General features: G+C 41.3%; 1 protein-coding gene across 2 annotated transcripts in view; it reads left to right on the top strand.

Annotated features, from left to right (window-relative positions):
- Positions 1–2,648: 2,648 nt before the first annotated feature.
- Positions 2,649–22,259, top strand: part of Mindy2 (MINDY lysine 48 deubiquitinase 2) — a 55,954-nt gene continuing 36,343 nt past the window's right edge. For both annotated transcript variants that reach the window (XM_060384814.1, XM_060384815.1), the window contains exons 1-2: positions 2,649–3,547; positions 16,766–16,823. In XM_060384814.1, coding sequence (XP_060240797.1) covers positions 2,783–3,547; positions 16,766–16,823 — 823 coding nt within the window. In that variant the 5' untranslated portion in view covers positions 2,649–2,782. The remainder of the gene's footprint in view (positions 3,548–16,765; positions 16,824–22,259) is intronic.

Genomic DNA, 22,259 nt, shown 5'->3' on the forward strand with positions numbered 1-22,259 from the left:
TGGGTCCTCTGTAAGAGCAGAAAGCACTGTATCCACACAGCCACCTGTCCAGACTCAATTATGTACATTTTCATGAGGTCAAAAGATTATATTCATTCTTACTGCTGTTATTTTGGCTTAAGCAATTGTTGACAACACCGGGAAAAAAACTGATCCTGCTTTCTGTTTTGTTATATTCCTCATGTGAGCATTTCAAACATAGACCAATAAAAACCATCAAAGCAAAAACAAAACAAAACTACCAAAGTATTGGTTTATCCATATAGAATTAAAAAAAAAAAAACTGGTGAAAAGCCATTCTTTGAGAAGTATGTCCCATTATTTGTGGCTCTACTGTGCACTATGCTGCCTACAAATAACTCATTCGTTCACCCAATGTAGCCAAAGCACACACCCTTGCAGGTCTTCTCTCGGATTGAAGGCACCATACAAAATCTTAGTTCTCTTCTATCAGTGATATTTTCAGTTGTACTTTCAGTGGCTTTCAATACTGTAAAGTGATCAAATCCGGCAGCATGTTCTTTTTTCTTTCAGTTTTTTGAGACAGTGTTTCTCTGTGTTTCTCTCTGTCCTGGAACTCAGTCTGTAGCCTGTAGACCAGGCTGGCCTCGAACTCTGAGATCCCCCTGCCTCTGTCTCTCAAATCCTGGGATTAAAGGAGCGTGCCACCATTGTCCAGTGAAGCAGCACATTCTTAATTGTTTAATGTCTGCAATCCTTTCTTTTTCTTCAGAAAAACTTAAATGTAATGGCAGGATTCATTGTTTATAGATCAACTTGAAGGCAGATATACACAAATTCCAAAATTCAACAGTCTGAAGAAAATTTCCATTATCTTTCCTAATTTTTCCATTTTTCAAGAGTTGCCAATCTTACTTAGCACGGTGACACATGCCTTTAATGCTAGCACTTGGGAAGCAGAGGCATGGAAATTTCTGTAAGTTTGAGACCAGCCTGGTCTACATAACAATTTTCAGGCTAGCCACACTACATAGTGAGACCCAACCTCAATTTAAAAAAGAAAGTAAAAGTTGCCAATCTTTAAAAACAAAGGTACTCACATCTATATTCTCAAATTGGAGTTGGGGAGAGAGAACAAGAGGATTGCTGTGAATTCCAGGTCAGTCAGTCTAAGACACAGGGTGAGACTGTCTCAAATTAAAGAGGGGTAGTGGGATCACACCCCATTTTTTGCATTTTCAGGAAAATGTACTCACTGAGCATATATTACAAATACAGCAATAAGAATAAAATGAGCACTCAGGAGGCAGAGACAGACAGATAGGTCTCCACGAGTTCAAGGACAGCCTTGTTTACCTAGAGTTCCAGGCCAGCCAGGGCTACATATTGAGACTCTGTCTCAAATAAACAAAAAGTAAATAAAATAATAAAATAAGCAAAGTGGTAGAGGGTGTTGAGTGTCTTACATGCATGGATCCCTAGCACTGAAAAAAAGAAGGAAGAAGGGAGGGAAGAAAGAAAGGAAGGGAGGGAAAAGAGAGCTGGAAGGAAGAGAGAAAAGTGGAAGAGCAGGCCGGGAGAAAAAAGGGATTATAATTTCTGAGAAGATAACAGTGACATCTTTAGTGTGAAACAGTATTCAGCAACATACTTGGTGCTAATATGTGAATGAGCAACACAACTCAATTTTGTCTACCTTTCTAGCCAGTAGAGACAGAAGTGTAACATTCTGTGATGTACAGGTATCTGTATGCCTGATCCTGATGCTGTCTTGTTCATTTTTATATCCTCGGAGCTTAGACAACTTTGAAGGGAGGATTTTTTCCAGAAAGAAACTTTCCAAAATGGTCAGAAGATCAGTATCCGCTTTTGCCAAAAAAAAAAAAAAATTTGCAGGCAGCTCTGTCCACCCTCTTTGCAGACGTCAAGGCCTCATGAGAAGTCAATGCTAATTTAAAAAGTCACTTTTTTTTTTCCCGGGAGCAGGAGCCTCCCACTCCGTGCAAAGAGGAGCCAAGTGAACAGAACCGCAAAGACTTGGCTTGCTTCAAACGCAAACTAACTTATTATTATTGGCCCAAATTTGCCCTCTCTCCTGGGGCACAGGCCAATATCCACAACCGCACTGAAGCCTCCGGCAGGGAAAACCAGTAGCTGGTAGGGAGCACAGCGATTCTTAGCTAAAACCCAGGGAGAGCTGCCCCCGTGCTCTTCAAAAGCCTCCAACAGATCTCCTTTAAAGTCTCCATTTCCTAAGAAACGCTTCCAATTTTCAATGCTAAAATCTAAAGAAACAGCTCTCCGAGCCCTTCAGGCTCTCCCCCAGTGCTGCTGCCACTTTCGGGGTCCGCCAGGCACAAGCCCTCAGCTGGACCACACTCGCTACAAACCCGGTCGACCGCCTTTAAAGCAACCGCGCGCAGCGGGAATGCCCGGGAGTTCACCTTCCGGCCGCACACAGAGGCTATTCTCCTACTGGCGCTGCGGCCGCGGGAGCCGCGCCTCGGGCCACGCCCCAGCCACGCCCCCAGCTCCGCCCCGCCCACCCAGGCTTGAACGCGCGGGAGGGGCGTGGCCTCGGGGGAGAAGCGCTCCCAGCGCAGGTCCAGGCGCCTCACCGAGCGCGGTCCCGCGGCGGCCCGCTCCGAGGCGGCCGGGCGCGAGCTCGTGCGCGCGCTCCCGCCTCCCTCTCCGGTGACGTGCCTGGCCGAGGCCGCGCTAGGGCGCTGGAGCTGCCTCAGAGCGGCTGTCATGGCGTCGGAGGCGCTGGCTGAGGAGAACCGGCCGCGGTGTCTATAGGACCGGGGGCGGGCGGCCGGGGATGGAGAGAGGCCCTGACAGCCCGCAGCCTCTGGAACTCGGGGTGGCGGCGGGGCGAGAGTCGCCGCCGGAAGGGCGACGGCGCGGCGGGCGCGAGGCTGAGGATGGTCCCGCAGGACGCGCGGAGGGGAGCGACGGGCAGGGGGCGGCGGCCGCGCGGAGCAGCCTCGGGGACCCGACGCCGCCCTCGCCGCACGGCCGCGACGGGGGCTCGGACCTGAAGGACAGCGCAGCGCCCGGCCCCGCCGCCTCGGAGGCGCCTCCGAGAGGGCAGCGCAAGGTGACTGCCTTCCCGGAGCTGGCCGAGGCCGCGGCGGCCCGAGGGTCGGGGCCGGCGGGAGAGCCGGGCACCTGCGGGGTGGAGCAGGCGGCCGAGGAGCCCAGCAGCGCCGGCGCCCTGAGCAGCAGCTGCAGCGAGCCGAGCCCCCCGGGGGACTCGCCCAGCCTGGACTCCCTGGAGTCTTTCTCCAACCTGCATTCTTTCCCCAGTAGCTCTGAGTTCAATAGTGAGGAGGGAGCGGAGACCAGGGTCCCCGAGGACGTGGAGGAGGGCGCGGCGGGGCCGCCCGGGGCTGCACCTCTGTGCGAGGAGGAGGAGGATCCGGCTCAGGTGCTAGCGGCCTCGAAGGAACGCTTTCCCGGACAGTCGGTGTATCACATCAAATGGATCCAGTGGAAGGAGGAGAACACGCCCATCATCACCCAGAATGAGAATGGACCCTGCCCTTTGCTGGCGATCCTCAATGTTTTGCTTCTGGCCTGGAAGGTACAATCTGCAGCTTTCTATTTCCTACAGCTTGTGGGGAGGGGCAAAGTGGGGTGAGGAAACTGCTGTTTGTCAGCTGATGGCTTCCTTGTTTCTTCATTCATCAGACTCTTTTTGTTGTTTATTTTGGAGACAAGGTTTCTCTGTATAGCTTGGGCTGTGCTCGACTCATTCATGATCTTCGTGCTTCACCCTCTGGAGTGCTAGGTTTACAGGCATGCACCACTACATCTAACAGTCCCTTCTTACATGGAATTAGTGCCAGGATTTCTTTATTGAAAGATTATTCACGTACATATGTGTCAGAAAGAATTGCCCCTGACATCAGGCCCCTCTTGTCTTAAAAGTTAAACATGCAGCTAAAGGTTGTAACTGATTGTGTACGTATAAACAAGTGGAATCTAGCGCTCCCTACACCTACACCTTCTGATTATTTTTAGCTACAGTTGCCTGACATTAGCACATATGCAAAACAGTGGAAACTGGAAAAAGTGACCTTTAGAGTCAGATTGTTAGAGTCTGATATCATGGAGTAAGTTTTAATGATTATATCTACACTGTTTTCTAAAGCATGCTGCCTGCCCCACTTGGTTATGGATACATGAAAGACCGGTGATAGGGAATATTAAGCCCTTTTAGGCAAATTCCATTTAAGGAAAAGGATTGCTCTGAGCTCACTTACTATAAATTATTTGTTTTCAAAGACCACATTGTCATCTCGTGTATGATTTTTTTTTTTTTTTTTTACTTGTTCCTTTGACTCTAAGGGTTTGGGTTTTTTGTTTGTGTTTGTTTTTGTTTCTTTTTACTAGTAACTATACTTTAGAATTTGTTAAGAAAGCTAAAACTATTAACAACTAAAATAAATAATGGTAAGTCTAAGATACTGGAGCACAAAAAGGGAAGGGCAGATGTATTGAGGACCAAGAATAAAGTGTCATACTTAAGCTTGCAGTTTCTGGGTTCAGAGAGGATGCATCTCAGCACCTGTTTTCAAATTGATGATTCCATCTAAAATGTTCGCTAGAAGAGTAGCTTAAATTATGCTAACCAGTTATGAAGAACTGAGATGGATAGTGAGAGAGAGAGAGAGATCTCAAACACTAAATTGTCTTGCAGCTCTATGTTGGGTATCTGTGGCTCTTAATGGAATCACCTGGGTTCCAGTCATCTGGATTAGTCTCTGAATATGTATGCATGCTAAGGAATTTGAAGATTATTTTGACTAACCTCTGCATTAATCCAGCATTCTAGGGCTTTTGCATCCAAGAGTTCCAAACTTATCCACATTCTTTCCACCAACCAGTTCAAAAGGTCTAAGAGCTGCATGGTCTGGTTTATCATAACAAAGGCTCCATTCCTGAATTCCAGTTTTCTGGCATACTTTTCTCACTGCTGTAACAAAATACCTGGCAAAAGCAACTTAAAGTAGGGTTTATTTTCACTCACTGTTTGAGGATACAGTCCAGTCAGTCAGGGAAGAAATGGCAGCTGGAACTGGAAGCCACTGGCCACATTGCATTTATAGTCAGGAAGCAGAGAGATGACTGCTCAGTTTGATTTCTTCTTTTTATTTAGTCCAAACCCATGGAACGATGCCACCCACATTCAGAGTGGGAGGAGCAGTTACCATGACCTGGATTACTCTGAGGATATATGAGCCTTGAACTGACTCTAAAATGCAGATTCAAATGTGTGACCACATGTTTGGGTTCTGGCTTTGTGGAAGACACCATAAATGCAAAGACAGTACAGTACAAAGTACCTCAGCCCTCCAGTAGCTCAGTATATGGTAAAGAGGCAGACATGAAGAGTAACTGCGGAGCAATGTGAACAGCCCTAATGTGCTAAGGGAGAAAAAAGAAAAGTGGGTGTGGGGCTGTGGGGGTAGGGGGGTAATTGAGAATGGGATCTCAGAGAGAGGCTTCAGAGATGGAACTCACTGATTCAGGTCTGAAGATTGAATAAGATAAGGCCTCCGAGGAAAAAGGTACATTTAAGAAATATCAAAGACAGTTATTGTTTTGATCACCTCTAAGTTTGTTGAAATACAGTGGAGAAGGAGAACGAAAGTGTCATAGCAAGAAGTAAATTTTATGGGTTTGGTTAGTCTGTGAATGAGTATGCATGCTAATGACTTTGAAGACTATTTTGAAAATCTGTGGTTCTTAGTCCTTTTTCTGCCAGCAGGCTATTTATGCCAACAAAAATAGTCATCATTAATGATTGATAGGGTGATGAGTGAGACAAGCAATGTCAAGTAGTATTTTCAAGGTGAACCAGGGTTTCTAGAGGTCAAAACTGTTTTCCTAATAATACGAAAATGTTATTTACCTTTTGGAAGTCAGCAGAGATTTCCAGACTCTTTAATGGATGAGTGATGATTGAGGTTAAAAAGGAGAGCAAAAGGGCATCCACTATACGCAACACACAGAGAGAAATATTTGTCGGGTTATAATATCTGTGAACTAGTGTGTGTGTGTGTGTGTGTGTGTGTGTGTGTGTGTGTGTATTTCTGTATCACTCTCAATGTTTCTAGTTTTTGGTTTTTTTGGAGACAGGGTCTCTCAGTTGAACTTGTTCTTTCAGTTAGACTGGCTGGCCAGTGAGTCCTGGATTTTCCTGTTCTGCTTCTCCACCCCTCAGTGCTGAGGTCACAGAAGCATGACACTGCAACCCAGATTTTACATGGGTGCTGGGGATCTAAACTTGGATGGACTGTTTCCACTGAGCCATTGTTCCAGCCCCAAGTTTATTTTTTTCAAGTTTCTTTTTCCAATTAGCATATATTGTACAAAACAATGAGTTTCACTATGACTTTTTCATACATGTATATAATATATTTTGGTCATAGTCATCTTTTCATATGATAGAAATTATATAGAAAAATGGATTTCATTATAAAATTTGGCTTTTTTGTTTTGTTTTTGTTTTTGAGACAGAGTCTCATATATCACAGGCTGGGCTCCAGCTTACTGTGTAGCCTGAGGATGATTTTTGAACTTCTGATTCTCCTGCCGCAACCTAATTACAAGCATGTGCCACCACTCCCAGGTTATGTGGTTCTGGGGTTAACCAGGGCTTCATGTATGCTAGACAGGCACCTGTCAACCGAGCTACATCTCCAGCCCTCGTTACAGCATTTTCAGACATGTTTGTAGTGTGCTTTGATCATCTTCACCTAATTCTAAAGGCCGTTTTCTTCTTTAGTGTACGTAGGTATTTTGCCTGCGTGTGTATTTATGCACTACATGCCATTTTGGTGCCCAGGAAGCCAGAAAGGGCCACCAGATGTCCTGGAACTGGAGTTATAGATGGTTGTGAGGTACCGTATGAGTGCTTGGTGTTGAATCCGGGTCTCCTGCAAGAGCAGCCAGTGTTCTTTACTGCTGAGCCATCTCTCTAGACCTGAGGATTAGTGTCTTAGTTTACAAAGAGCACTTATGAGTGAGCAAGAAAAAAAGCTGAGTAACATGATGACAAAAGGAAAAAAGCAATAGCAAGAAACTTAAAGTTCAAATGGACATTTCCTGTCTTATCACCTTGAAGTTCTATGTCTGAGTATCTTTCCGGCAGTGGCTGTTTGCTGTGGCTCTTCCTCCTTTTGATGGCATTTCTTCTCCCATGTGTTCTTTCTTCACAAAATACCTCATGTTGGTTTCTGACTTATTCTGTCCCATCCTACCACAACCTGTAGAAGAACTACAATCACTAATTTTTTCATGTTCTCTTTTCCTAAAGTAAGCACAAAACTCTTTTGAGGTTTTCCAAGTGTGTTTATTGCTTACAAAAAAGGAAAAGCAGATGGTGAGCCAAAGGTTTTCTCTTAGCCTCTGCCTACTCTATTTTAAATATAGACCTTCTAAGAAGAAATTAAAAACCTCACACTATGGTGGGACCTCATTTACATAAAAGAGTTGTGGCACAGTTCTGGGGCTTCTTTTTCCAGTTTCTCCCAAGAATTAAAAGTAACAGGTGTCTCTTGGACTGGGAGAAAAGTAGACTAAAGCACTATGATCCTGGATGGGTGGATGCCTGATGCCAGTGATGGATATGTCTATCTCCTCTTCTTTGATAGTATTCCATCAGTAAAAAAGCCTTCCTGTCTCTTTTCCAACCATGCCTGTGGAGGTCCAGGTAAAGGACATTTGATTTTTGGATACATGTGGTACCAGCTGGGCGATGGTGGCACACACCTTTATCCCAGCACTCGGGAGGTAGAAGCAGGAGGATCTCTGGGAGTTCTAGGCCAGCTTGGTCTACAGAGTGATTCCAGGACAGCCAGGGCTGAAACAGAGAAACCCTGTCTTGAAAAACAAAACAAACAAAAAAATGAGGAATCAACAAATAGGTCTTTGAATATAATAATTTTTTGTTTCTACTTTTTTTATTTTTGAAACAGGGTGTTGCTATTTAGCCATTACATTTGAATTTTAATTCTCTGGATTCAGCCTCTTGAGTGCTGGAATTACAGGTGTGCAGCAACATATCTGGCTTAAAGTCAACTTTGATATTGTTCTGCCATTATTCTCCACTTTTTAAAAAAAATAAGATACTTCCATGTATCTTTTGTGGGGTTTTCTTGGGGGGGTGCTATTTTCATGCATGTATGCATGTGTACCACATGTATGCCTGGTGCAGGTTGAGGCCAGAATGGCATCAGAGTCCTTGGAACTGAGTTGTGTTTGTGAGCCTTGATGTCAGTGTTGGGAATGGAACTCAGGTAAGTGTTTCTAACCTCTGAGCCGCTTCTTCAGCCACTTCTTCTCTACTTCTGAAAAAAAAAAAAATATATATATATATATATATTTTTTTTTCACTTTTTTATGATTGTTTTGTCTGTATGTCTGTAAGTGTACCGTGTGTATGCCTTCAAAGGCCAGGAGACATCAGATCCTCTGGGACTAGAGTTATAGACAGTTGTAAACTGCCATGTGGGTACTGGAAATTGGACTTGGGATCCATGAAGGCTCAGCCAGTGATCAGGAGCCACTGAACTATCATTCCAGTCCCTTATTCTCCACTTTTAATTGGTTCAATTGTTTTTTATTTGGTTTGGTTTTGTGACAGGCCTCAAATTCACCATGTACCTAAGGTTGGCCTTGATCCTTCCCTGTCTGCTGCCTTCAAGTGGGGTTACAGGTGTGGACCACGATGCATGCTCATTTTGGATGTTTTGCTTCTACTGTGTTAGGGATATGATGATATGATAAACAAACAGAAAAACATTTATTACCTTATGCTAAGTTTGATGCCAGCCTGTGCTAATTTGAAAGAGCATGTCTGAAAAGACCAGATCAAACAAAACAGAAAAGGTGTTGGGTGACGATGGAGTAAAAAATTAGTGGTCCTGGCCTGGGAACACAGATTTAGGTTACCCCAGATTCCATGTTCTGATATAGTAACAGTTTCATGAAATTTTTAGAGTAACAGAGTAAAGAATTTTTCAGATACATTGGTGGAAGCATGAGTTATAGAAAATGGTGGAAGGTGAGTTATAGAAAAATGAGGCAGGTGAAGGAAGTCGGAGGAACCTCTGCTATGTGTCTCAGATGCTGTCTGCCAGCTTTCTTAGGCTTTAAGTTAGTGGAAGATAGTGGAAGACTGGTACATTAATAAATTCCAAGGATATTAGGTCAGACACAAAAGTGAGTTATTATGAGGACTAAAGATAGTCCAAAATAAATTATAATTAGATTCTGAACCTATAAGGTTCTAGCCTTTCCATAATCATTGAAGCTCTTACCAGTTAATCAGACTTTGTAGAATATTTAATATGGGTGCAACTTCTTTTGGGAAACTTAATTTAGTATGCTAACTAAACACTCTAACACTGACCTATACACTCTATTTGCAGGTGTTTTATAGCTGGCTGCATGTACCCCAGGATAGTATGAAGGGGTGCCAAAATAGAATCATTAACTTACTTTAAACATTCTGAAATTGTGTGTGTGCGTGTGTGTGTGTGTGTGTGTGCGTGTGTGTGTGGTGTGTGTGTATGTGTGTGTGAACTTTGTGGATGACAGTATCATGTTATAATGTGGCAAGCTGGACACATCTGATTGTGACAGACATTTCATTGACTGAACATATTTCATTTATTCTTTCCTCTCTTTTTTTCTCTTGAAGTTCATGCTGTCATAATGAAAGAAGAACTTATTTTGCTGTGAGTCTCAAGTCACATTACAAGTCATCTACTTACCTTGGACAAACATTTAAAAGCCTTAATTTGTTCTTTGAATTAAATATGACTTGTTTCACTGACATCAATTAAGGTGACAAGTAAGTTGAATGGCAGTTAGTAGGTAATTTCATAAACAGACTGGACAAACTAAATTTTAGTATCTCTTCTAGTATCTATTTTTAAAACAATGTTGGAACTGGGCATCCCAACACTTGAGAAGCGGAGGCAGAAGGGCCATCAGGAGAGATGTGTAACCATGCGGATCTGAATTCAGATTCCAGCATCCTTGAACAAACAAGGTTTGGTCTTGGAAACACCTGTAATCCCTGCACTGTGGAGGAACAGAAACAGGACGATTATTGGAGCTTCTTGATGCCAGCCTAGCTAAAAACATACAAGCTGCAGGTTTAGGGAGAGACCCCTTTTCAAAGGAGTAGAGAGAAAAGAGATGAAGGAGGGGGCACTTGATGGCCTCCTTTGGCCTCTGTTCATGTTGGGACACACACACAAGAAAAGTTGTTAGGACTTAATTGTATGTTTTTTCAATACTTATTGATATTGTGAATAAGAATTTAACAATTACCAGCCAGGTGATGGTGCACACCTCTAATCTCAGCACTGTCAAGGCAAAGGCAGGCAGATCTCTGAGTTGGCAGCCAGCCTGGTCTAGAGTGAGTTCCAGTATAGCCAGGACTACACAGAAAAAACCCTGTTTTGGAATAAAGAAAAAAAGAAAAGATGATGAATTTAACAATTACCTATGGTAATTTTTCAAATAGCTTTCTTTTCTCTCTCCTCTCTCTCTCTCTCTCTCTCTCTCTCTCTCTCTCTCTCTCTCTTGCTCTGGTAATGGTGATGTTCTTTTGAGACAAGGTCTAACTATATAGTTCTTTCTGATCTGGAACTCAGTAAATCAGTCTGGCCTCAAATTCCCAGTGATCTTTCTGTTTCTGCCTCCTGAGTTTTCAGATTAAAGGATATTAGTACTACCTCCTTATTCCTTTGTAATTGTTGAGTCCTCTGCATTTACTACTTCCCCCATTTCATTAAAATCTTGGCCTGTCACTTTAAGGACATTTTACATTCCTGTTTAAGATCTCAATAATATTTTAAACACAAGATTTTGTTGTTTTTATTTTGGCCTCTCCTGGTCATTCCCATTTTATATGCTTAGAACATGGCATGGTTGGCAGTCTCCTCTTGAAAAGTTCAAGACTATGTTCTGAAATCATGTAGACCCGTAGGATTGTGAATGTATACGCCAAAGTCAAATCTTCTTCAGTGTCTCTGTCTTATTCTTATCCTCTGGTCTTCGTAGTTAAACCAAGGAACTTGTGCATGGTGAATGCAGCCCTACCACTGAGCTACAGCCCTATTTTCTTTGCCTTCTGAATTTTACAGCATTGTAGAAACTAAAACAAAGGTTTCTTTTATCTTCTTTTTATGTTTATTGATGTGTTGGGAGGATACACCACAGTCCGTGTCTGGAGGTCAGAGGACAACCTGCTTCTCCCTCCATTATGTGTTAAGAGGATGGAATGCAAGTTGTCAGGTCACTGGGCTCAGTGGGAAGTGTCTTTACCTGCTGAACCATCTTTCAGGCCCCTTGAGAAAAGATAAATTATTTGTTCATGAAATTTTCTGGTGAATTTGTCACAGTGAATCTTTCTTACATAAGAGAACACCTAATTCTTTTAAGAGAAAACATCATTTGGGTTGGCAAGAAGGCTCAACAGGTAAAGGTGCTTGTCACTAAGCCTGACAACATGAATTCAATTCCTAGGATCCAAATGGTGGAAGGAGAGGATGGACTCTGCCCAGTTGTCTTCTGACTTCCACAAGTATGCCATGGCACATGTGTGCACATACAGATACAAACACAAAATAAATAAGTGTGAAAAAGTGTAAAAACAATAAAAATGACAGACATAGTGGCTTATACCTTTAATCCCAGCGTGCAGTAAGCAGAGGCAGAAGGATCTTTGTGAATTTAAGGCCAGTCTGGGTCTACATAGAGGGCTCCAGGCAAGCTAAGGCTATATAGTAAGGCCCTGTTCTCAACAAGAATAATATTTCTTAAAAATATTGATAGCCATGAATGGCACTTTCAGATTGCTGTGAAATTGGAAGTTTTATCTTTAGAATCCAGGTATTACTAAATATCAGCACTTCAAAATTGAGACTCAGACATCTTGAGAAATACCATATAAAAATAGCTAGAATAGTCTAAAGCAGAAATTAGTAAGTTTTCTTGTAAAGAACCCTAGTGGGCTGGAGAGTTGGCTCAGCACTTAAGAGCACTGTCTGCTCTTCTAGACATCCTGAGTTCAATTCCCAGCACACGCATGGTGGTTCGCAACCATCTATAAAGAGATCTGGTGCCCTCTCCTGGTAGGAAGGTATACATGCAGATAGAGCACTTACCTACAATTAATTAATTAATTAATTAATTAATTAATTAATTAATTAATTAAAGACCAAAAAAAAAGAACCAAGTTAGTGGGGTTGGAGAAATAGCTCAGGGGTTAAGAGCACTGGCTGCTCTTCCAGAGGACCTGGTTCAGTTCTCAGCACCCATGTGGCAGCTTACAACCATCTGTGACTTCAGTTCCAATAAATCTAATGCTCTCTTCTGGCCTCCTCTGGCTTCTATAGGCACCAGGCATACATACACATTTAGGCAAAGCACCCATACACATAAAATAAAATAATGAATAATTATTAAACATTCTTAATAATCATTTTAGGCCTTACATTTCTGTTAGAGAAAGTAAACTATGCCATTGTAGTACAAGAAAAAAATATGTAGAATATACTGAAGTATAGCCAAAGAATATATAAACAATGTGAATTAAAAAAAATCCAACTTTTTCTTAGAAAAACAGACAGTGAACTGTAATTTGCCAGTTGACTTCAGTTTTAAAAGCATATGTAGAAATGGGCTGCAGAGCCAGCTCGCAGTTCGGAACACATTCAGCTCTTGCAGAGGACCTCTTGGAGTCCCTGCATGCAAGTCGGGGCTCACAACTTTCCTGCAGTCCCAGCTCCGTGGGACCTAGCACTATTCTCTAGTGTCTTTGTGCACACATGGTACATACTTATGTAGATATGTACACATAAGTAAATAAAATAAATCTTTTGAAATTTATTTTTATTTTGTTTTTTATTTATTCTAACTTTAATTATTAAGAATGGTTTATTGAGTACACTGCAGTAGGCCATTGGACTAGACAGAAATTAGAATAATGCCTGCATCCAAAATTACTTTTTAAAATGCATTGTTACAGAGGATGGAAATCATTTAGAACAATACAATGAGCAAACCTCTATGGTGTGTCTTAGTTTTCACTAAGTGATAAATTCGGAAGACAACTCAACCTTAAGCATCAACTATCACATATACTCTCAGAGATGCTAACACTGCTGTTTTGCAGTGATCATTTTGAAAACTGATTTTATCATTAATTAAAAACTCTTTTTGGTTTTCTTTCTTTTTTTTAAGACAGGGTTTGTTTGTGTAGCCCTGGCTATCCTAGACTCTTTGTAGACCAGACTGGCCTTGAACTCACAGAGATCTGCCTGTCTCTGCCTCCCAAGTGTGGGGATTAGGGGGGTGTGCCACCACATCTGGCCTAATTAAAAACATTTTAATATGTTATTAACACATTTGGTAGCATAAACTTAGAATGTATTCTTAGGGGGGTATTGGATAAATTGATGATTTAAAGTTTTCCTGATTGAACAGAAAATAATGACTAATAAATTTTTAATTATGTTTTTCTATCATTGATATGGTAATTATTTGGAATTTCTGTCCTGAAGTTTTGGGATAGGGGGTTGGAGGGTTCAAGATAAGGTTTCTCCGTGTAGTCCTGACTGTCCTGGAGCTCGCGCTGTAGACCAGGCCTCAGAGACCTCCTGCCTTCCAAGTGCTGGGATCCAAGGCTTGCACCACCACTGCCCAGCTCCATCCTGAGATATTTTTAAGACTTTAAAAAAAACTATATGTGTGTGTGAATGTACCAGCATGTATGTATATATACTATGTATGTGCCTGGTGCCATCAGAGTCCTAAAGAAGGTGTCTAATCTCCTAGAAATAGAGTTACAAACAATTGTGAGCCATTACATATGTGTTAGTTGTCCTAACTGCTGAGGCATCTCTCCAGTCTCCTGAATATTTTTCTTCTGTGAATATAACAGAGTGGCTGTAGATGTTAATTAAAATACTTAGTTATGGCCATGGTATGTGTAGTTCATCATTCAATTCATGTGAATACTTATTTTAGGCCAACAAGATAGTCAAGTCAGTGGGTAAAGGTGCTTGCTATGATCCTACCAACCTCAGTTTGCAGTATCCCAGAAGCTTCTTACCTTCTCTCAACCTCTTTCTTTACCTCTAGGAATGACCATAATCTTGTTTTTGTTTTTTGTTTTTTTTCATGTAGTCCCTCTTTTTTTTGTTAATTTATTTTTTCTTTATTAATTACACTTTATTCACTTTGTACCCCCCCCCCCGCCCGTGGTTCCCTTCCTCCTCCTGTCCCAATCCCACCCTTCCTCCACCCTCTGTATGCATGCCCCTCCCCAAGTCCACTGATAGGGGAGGACTTCTTTTCCTTCCTTCTGGCCCTAGTCAATTAGGTCTTATCAGGAGTGGCTGTGTTGTCTTCTTCTGTGGCCTGGTAATATTGCTTCCCCCTCAGGGGGAGATAATTAAAGAGCAGGCCAATCAGTTCATGTCAGAGACAGTCCCTATTCCTATTACAATGGAACCCACTTGGATACTGAACTGCCATGGGCTACATCTGTGCGGGGGTCTTAAGTTATCTCCATGCATAGTCCTTGGTTGGAATAGCAGTCTCAGGAAAGACTCCTGTGCTCAGATTTTTTGGTTCTGTTGTTGTCCTTGTGGAGTTCCTGACCTCTCCAGATCTTACTGTTTCCCACTTCTTTCCTAAGATTCCCTGCACTCTGCCCAAAGGTTGCCCATAAGTCTCAGCATCTACTTTGATAGTCTGCAGGGCAGAGCTTTTTAGAGGTCCTCTGTGTCAGGCTCCTGACTTGTTCCCTCTTTTCTCTTTCTTCTGATGTCCAGCCTCTTTGCCTTTCTGGATAGGAATTGAGCATTTTAGCAAGAGTCCTCCCTCTTAATTAGTTTCTTTAGGTGTACAGATTTTAGTAGGTTTATCCTATATTATATGTCTATATGAGTGAGAGTATACCTTGTGCATCTTTCTGCTTCTGGGATAGCTCACTCAGGATGATCTTTTCCAGATCCCACCGTTTACCTGCAAATTTCATGATTTCCTTGTTTTTTATTGCTGTTTTTTATTCCTTGTTTTTTATTCCATTGTGTAGATATACCACAATTTGTGCGTCCATTCCTCCACTGAGGGACATCTGGGCTGTTTCCAGCTTCTGGCTATTCCAAATAAGGCTGCTACAAACATGGTTGAGCAAATGTCCTTACATTGTGTACTTGAGAATCTTTTGGATATATGCCTAGGAGTGATATAGCTGGATCTTGAGGAAGCGTTATTCCTAGTTGTCTGAGAAAGCGCCAGATTGCTTTCCAGAGTGGTTGTACAAGTTTACATTCCCACCAGCAGTAGAGGAGGGTTCCCCTTTCTCCACAACCTCTCCAGCATGTGTTGTCTCTTGAGTTTTTGATCATAATCTTAATTTTTGTTGTTAGGTTTTCGTTTAATCTTTTTTTTTTTTTTGAGACAAGGTCTTATGTCTTATGTAGCATGGGCTAGCCTCACACTGTATAGCCAAAGATGGCCTTGGACTTCGGATTCTTCTACCTCTATCTCCCAGATGCTAGAATTATAGGTATGCATTACTATGCCTGTCTTTTTTTTTTTTTTTTCTGACAAGATCCCTCTACGTAGCCTAAACTGACAGCTTCCTGAGTGTTGGAATTACAGGTTTACATTTTCTTATTTTTTTTATAGTTTTGTCACCTACATATGTACCTCTAAATAAAAGCTTGTTTTTTACCCATTAAAAAAAATTTATTTTGGGCTGGCGAGATGGCTCAATGGTTAAGAGCACTGTCTGCTCTTCCAAAGGTCATGAGTTCAATTCCCAGCAACCACATGGTGGCTCACAACCATCTATAATGTGAACTGACTCCCTCTTCTGGCAGGTGTAAATGCAGATAGAACACTCATATAAATAAATAAATCTTTAAAAAAAATTTATTTTTAGATAAAATCATACAGGTGAATTCTTTAGCACTTTGATACTGTATTTATTTTAACCATTCAAAATATGGCCAAGGTACATTGAAATTATGGATATGAAGCTTTGTTTCATCTTGCTTTCCAGAAAATGATTCCATTAATGACTTGTTATATGCTTGGTGCCCCCTTTACGCTCTTTAACTGGATTTTCTACCATTCTGGACACTGTGACAGGGTCTCAGAGCAATGTGTTCGATGATAAAAGGAGCAACATGACTTTGCAGACTTCTCAATATTCCTGTATGAGCCTCTATCACCTTATAAACATTATAGTGACAAGGCTGGCTTTGTAGTACTTTTTTGATATTTTATTTGCTTTTTAACATTCCTTTAAAATTATTTCGGTAGATGTGTATATGAGATGTAAATGAGGGTTCATGTGTGTCTTGGTGTGTATCTGTATCACAGTGTGAAAGTCAGAGTACAACTATTAGGAGCCTGTTCTCTCCTCTCATCTTTAGTTCCTGGGATCAAGCTCACTTGCTAAGCACTGTCAGCTGCTAAATTATTTTGTTCACCCTTATTTGCATTTTTTGGGAAAGAGTCATACTCTATAACTCAAGCTGACTTAAAACTCATGACCATCCTTCTACTAAGTACTGGGAATATAGGCATGAGCCATATGCCTAGGTGACTTTGTTATATAAGCATGGATGTTAGTGTATTTATATAGTAGTTGTGTGTGTCTGTGTTCACACATACGTGTGTGTGCTTGATTTTGACTACGGGAAACAATTCAATCATCAAAAATAGTTTTATAGAAATAATACTTTGTTTTTTTCAGGTGAAACTTCCACCAATGATGGAAATCATAACTGCGGAGCAGCTGATGGAATATTTAGGTCAGTGCGGAAGACTAGGTGATTTTGTATGTTTTTCAAAAATTAAATGAAGTTTTCAAAGCTGTTATTTTACTGGCGCTATTATATAATCTATTTTAAATTTATAGTTCTGAATCTGCTAATTAAAAATTTTACCACTATGTTACTATTCTTGGCTTTTACAACATTCTTATGACCATCATTAGAATCCAGAACTATAAATAAGACTGGGAAAAATCCAGACACCAGCACACTAATTGATTAATCTCAGTAAATTGCAGAATGAAAGATGATACAGAATTTTTGGCATTGCATGAGGAAAATACCTTTTTTAAATTTTTTCAGCTTGGATTAAAGTTGAAGGAGTTGGGTTGGAGATGTAGCTTAGTGGCAGAGTACCTTCCTGGCATGAGTAAGGTCCTAGGTTTAATCAGTAGAGCTGAAAACAACAACAACAACATACAAACCACACACACACACCAAAACAAACAGAAGATTCAAGGAGGTGATAGGAGATATGGCTAGCAAAGGGTAATTTGTGGATCTGTGTCAATGTATAGTGTATTTCTTCTGAAACAGTACAATATATAATCACTTCTTGTTGAAAGAAGCAATGTATTGAATTGCATTCTTTCCTGGGCTTCTTATCTTAAAACAGACTAGTAGGAGGGCTGGATAGCAGTTATGAGCACTAGCTGCTCTTCCAGAGGACCCCTATTCAGTTCCTAGTACCTATGGTGTGTTTGCAACTCCAGTTTTAGGGGATCCTACGTTGTCTTCTACCTTCCATTGCCACCAGGCTTGTATATTGTACATATACATACATATAGACACACTCATACACATATAATAAAAAAAATATATTTTAAAAAGTCTAGTAATTCAGATTATAGACTGTCTAATCATATTGAACTTGTCTAGAGAGAAGTAATTATACATTGTACTATGCCTTTTGCAATTTGGCAGCTAACTTACATATTTATGTTATTACCAAATAAGGTATCTTTCTCCATATCTTTTTAGTATTTTTAGCGGTTAAATTTTTATTTAAAAAAATATTGTCAGTCAAGGGCTAGGGAGATGTCTTAGTTGGTAAAGTGCCTATGCACATGCATGAAGACCAGACTGGACCCCAGTAGTCCTGTAGAAGCTGAGTGTGGCAGCTCGTACCTATGCTGTGTGCAAGGTGGAAGCAAGAAAATCCTTGCTGCTTCTTGGTCAGCCGTTTGGCCACCTGGTGAGCTCCAAATTCAGTGAGAGATCTTGTGTCAAAAAGTAAGGTGGCAGGCTGAAGAGGTGGGGTAGTGGCTAAAGGCATTGTGTTGCCATTGCGGAGGGCGCAGAGTTCAGTTCCCAGCACCTATAGCAAGTGCCTCACAGCTGTCTACAACCTCTGGCCTCTCACCTGTACTCATATGCACATGCCCCATACAGACACCAAACATACATGATTAAAAATAAATCCTAGCCAGGTGGTGGCACACACTTTTAACCCCGGCACTTGGGAGGTGGAGGCAGGCAAATCTCTGAGTTTGAGACCAGCCTAGTCTACAGAGCAATTTCCAGGATAGCTAAGACTACACAGAGAGATCCTGTGTCACAAGACAAACAAACAAATATAGGGTAGTGATTGAGGAATATACCACATATCAAAGTCTGGTCTCCACATGTATGCACACACATACATGTATACCCCCCCCCACAAACACATACACAAAATATTGAAGGCCACATTTGATGGTATGATGGTATATAACAGTAATCCCAAAACTTGGTAAGTGGAGGCATAAGTAATGATTATGAGTTTGAGGCCAGCATAGGCTAAAAAGCAAGACTCAAAAGATAGATAGATAGATTGATTGATTGATGGATGGATGGAGAAAGGGGGAGCTTAAGTAATTGGAATTGGGGCTTTTAGAAAGTATATATATGTATGTTTCTTTTTAATTTTATTTATTTTTTATATTAATTACAGTTTATTCACTTTGTATCCCAGCTGTAGCCCCCTCCTTCATTCCCTCCCAATCCTCCCTCCCTTCCTCATCTCCTCCCATGCCCCTCTCCAAGTATGTAGATAGGAGAAGTCCTCCTCCCCTTCCATCTGACTCTAGCCTATCAGGTCTCATCAGGACTTCCTGCATTTTCTTCCTCTGTGGCCTGGTAAAGCTGCTCCCCGATCAGGGGTAGTTGATCAAAGAGCCAGCAACTGAGTTCATGTCAGAGACGGTCCCTGTTCCCCTTACTAGGAAACCCATTTGGATACTGAGTATATTTCAGATCCACTAATCTATGATTACTAACTAGGGGCCTCATAGTTAAAAGTAAATTACTCTGAATACTTAGATATATACAGGTAAAGGCTAGATTAGTGGATTTTAAATAGCTAGGGTGATGCCAAGGAGAATACAAAGTGGGCAAAGAAATGGTAGATGGGATCAGAGTCCTTGCTTTCAGATCAGGTAGGGCCCAACTGGCTGTTGTAAAGACTGACTTTTTGCTGTGAATGAGCTGTGACTTCAAGAAAGACATTAGACCCAGGACTGACATCTGGATTTCATAAAAATGTGATAGCTATTACAACACAGATATTGTCTTAGCTGAATGTTTTTCTTTAAAAAATACAATTCCAGAAACTAGAAAGACGGCTCAGTGGTTAAGAATACTATTGCTCTTCCAGGGAAATGAGTTGGGTTCCTAAAACTCATGTCAGTTAGCTCATAATCTCCTGTAACTCAAACTCCAAAGGATCCAACACCCTCTCCTGAAATCCATGGGTACTCTTACACATGGCAAATACTCACACTAACACATACATATGCATATAAATAAAAATAAAAAATGACTTTTTTTTTTTTTTTTTACTTAATTTAAGCTGGGCATGTGGCACATGCCTTTAATCCCAGCACTCTGGAGGAGAGGTAGGTGGATCTCTGAGTTCAAGGCCAGCCTAGTCTACAACAAGCTCCAGGACAGCCAAGGCTACACAAAGAAACCCTGTCTTGAAAAATAATAAAGGGCTTAAAGGAAGAAGTGGCATTCATAGCTGAAAAGCAGTCTAACAGAACAAAGGCAAATCTTCTTCACAGCTGTGTGGGTTCAGCACCCAGCTCTTGATGATGGGCAGAAGTATTACTATAAAAACCAGGACAACCATACAGCATCACAATGCTATGCAAAAATGCTTCACGTCCAGAGCACAACAGGTTACAAAATGTGGCATTTTATCACAAGAAGATAGGCAGGGTGGGGATCCATTCAGTCTCATCATCTGTCATAGGTCTAGTGCACTTGGCTGTTTTACCACTAGTTATTACAGAGTTGGGAATCTATTCCATCCAAACAATTCACAACAGTGTTAGCTCCAGTTAAACCTAGTAACAAGCACCAGTCTTCCATTGTCTCTTTCAAGCTTCTTCTACCTCATGGATTACTAGGCTTGTCTCTGAGTTCTTAGGTGCTTTGGCTGTGTTCCTAAACTGGACTCAGTGATTCTCCAGCCTTGGCCCGCCGTATCCTCGAAAGATAGGCATCTGCACAGTACCAGCATGACAGTGATTAAGATTTCTTTTACCTCTCTTTTTATTCTTTTATCAGCAAATAAATTTACCTAACAGGTACCCCATGGAGGTGTTTGGAGGTATCATCGCTGGTCATCAATGTGGCTGCACTACATAAATATTAACATAGTATTTCACTTAGGACATCTTGATATGTTAACTTAGCTAGTCAAGCCCTCACAGAGTAGGACATATCACAGAGAATTTTAATAGAGAAAAAGAAAAAAACATGAAGAAATAGCTAGAGTTGAAGATGTGGCTCAGCAGGTAAATGCTCTTGTTATATAAGTCTGATGACCTGAGTTTGATCCTCAGAACCCACAAAAGAGAATCAATTTCTGAAAGTTGGTCTCTAGCCTCTGGCCTCTGGCTACATGAGTCCTGTGGCATGTACACACACACACACACACACACACACACACACACACACACACACACTTATTAGTAAGAGAAAAGAAAAATCTGCATCCAAGGTAGCCATGGCCTTTCATGAGTGAAAGGACTTCACAACTAAGAACAGCAAAAAGTAATTCAGTATTGTAGAAAGAGAGGGAAAGGCAAGTAGGAGTAAAGTGAACAGAGTCCATGTAAAATTATCTACGTAGAGTCAGTCCTGTCACAACAAGTGGCTTAACATCCTAATCTAGTTGGGTTTTCTCCTCTTGAGATCACTCCAGTTCACTGGTGGAGCTAGAGATATTGTACTGTAGATTTGTGTGTACATGTGTGCACACACCATATTCATGGTACAATGACAGTGTGTAGGTCAAAAAGGGTCCCATGGATCAAACCTAAGTCATCAGGCTTGTAGGGAAAAGTGCTTTTACCTGCTGAGCCATAGTGCCAGCCTGGGAGAGTATAATACTTCTGTGTTAAAAATGTGCAAACAGTAATAGGATTATAGAAGGAAAACATTAATTGTTTTCCTAACATCTAGGAGAGATACTTCAAATAATGGAAATTTTTTGTGTTTTTGTCTATGCATACATGTATACATGTACAAGGGACACTTGAGTATATGCAGGAAGACAAACTCAGATATCATACATTCCTCAAGCACTGTCCTTTTTTGTTTGCTTTTGGGACTGAATCTTTCACTGGCCTCAAGCTTGCCAGGTAGGCTAGGCTAGCCAGTAAGGCTCAAAACTCCCCATCACTGTCTCCACAGTGCTGGGATAGCAAGCATGCACATAAGCTATTTCTTTATTTACTTAATTGATTTTGAGATAGAATCTTGCTACATAAGCCAAGCTGTCCTCTAACTCAAAAATCTTTGGCCTCCAAATGCTAGGATTACAGGTATGCACTATCATACCTAACAAAGATGGGAATTTTAGTTGGTAAAGGTTAGAGGAAAAGCGAGTGAGTTTTGTTTTGAAAATCTCCTCTCCAGGTAAGAAGGGGCCAAACACATTGACTTGTTCAAGTATTTGGCATCGAGAAAGGAGTATAGCATGTTCAGATGCCTAGGAAGTGTTAAGAAGTTTAATAAACTAGGGTGGGAACAAGCAAAGTGAGGTGGTACATTCCTAGGCTCCCTAGGATATGCAGTTAGACCTGGCTTCAAAAAACAAGGAGGTAAAAATATGGACTCAGCAAATTAAAACACCTTCTGCCAAGCCTGATGATCTGAATTTGAAGCTTTGACCCCACATGGTTGAAGGAGAGAACTGACACATGCAAATTGTCCTTTAACCTCCATATATTATCCCCCAGATAAATAAATGTTGTTTTTTTAAGATCTTTCACAAGCCAGGATATGTTATGACTGAAACCATCCCCAATTGTAAGATGATGAGGCAAGTATAGTATAGTGATGAAAACAGGGTTTTGAAAATTATCTTGTGAATACAAATAAACTACAAAACATTTTAATTTCGACCACAGTTATCTATACATC

This window comes from Meriones unguiculatus, chromosome 6 (genome assembly GCF_030254825.1).
Source record: "Meriones unguiculatus strain TT.TT164.6M chromosome 6, Bangor_MerUng_6.1, whole genome shotgun sequence".
NCBI lineage: Eukaryota > Metazoa > Chordata > Mammalia > Rodentia > Muridae > Meriones > Meriones unguiculatus.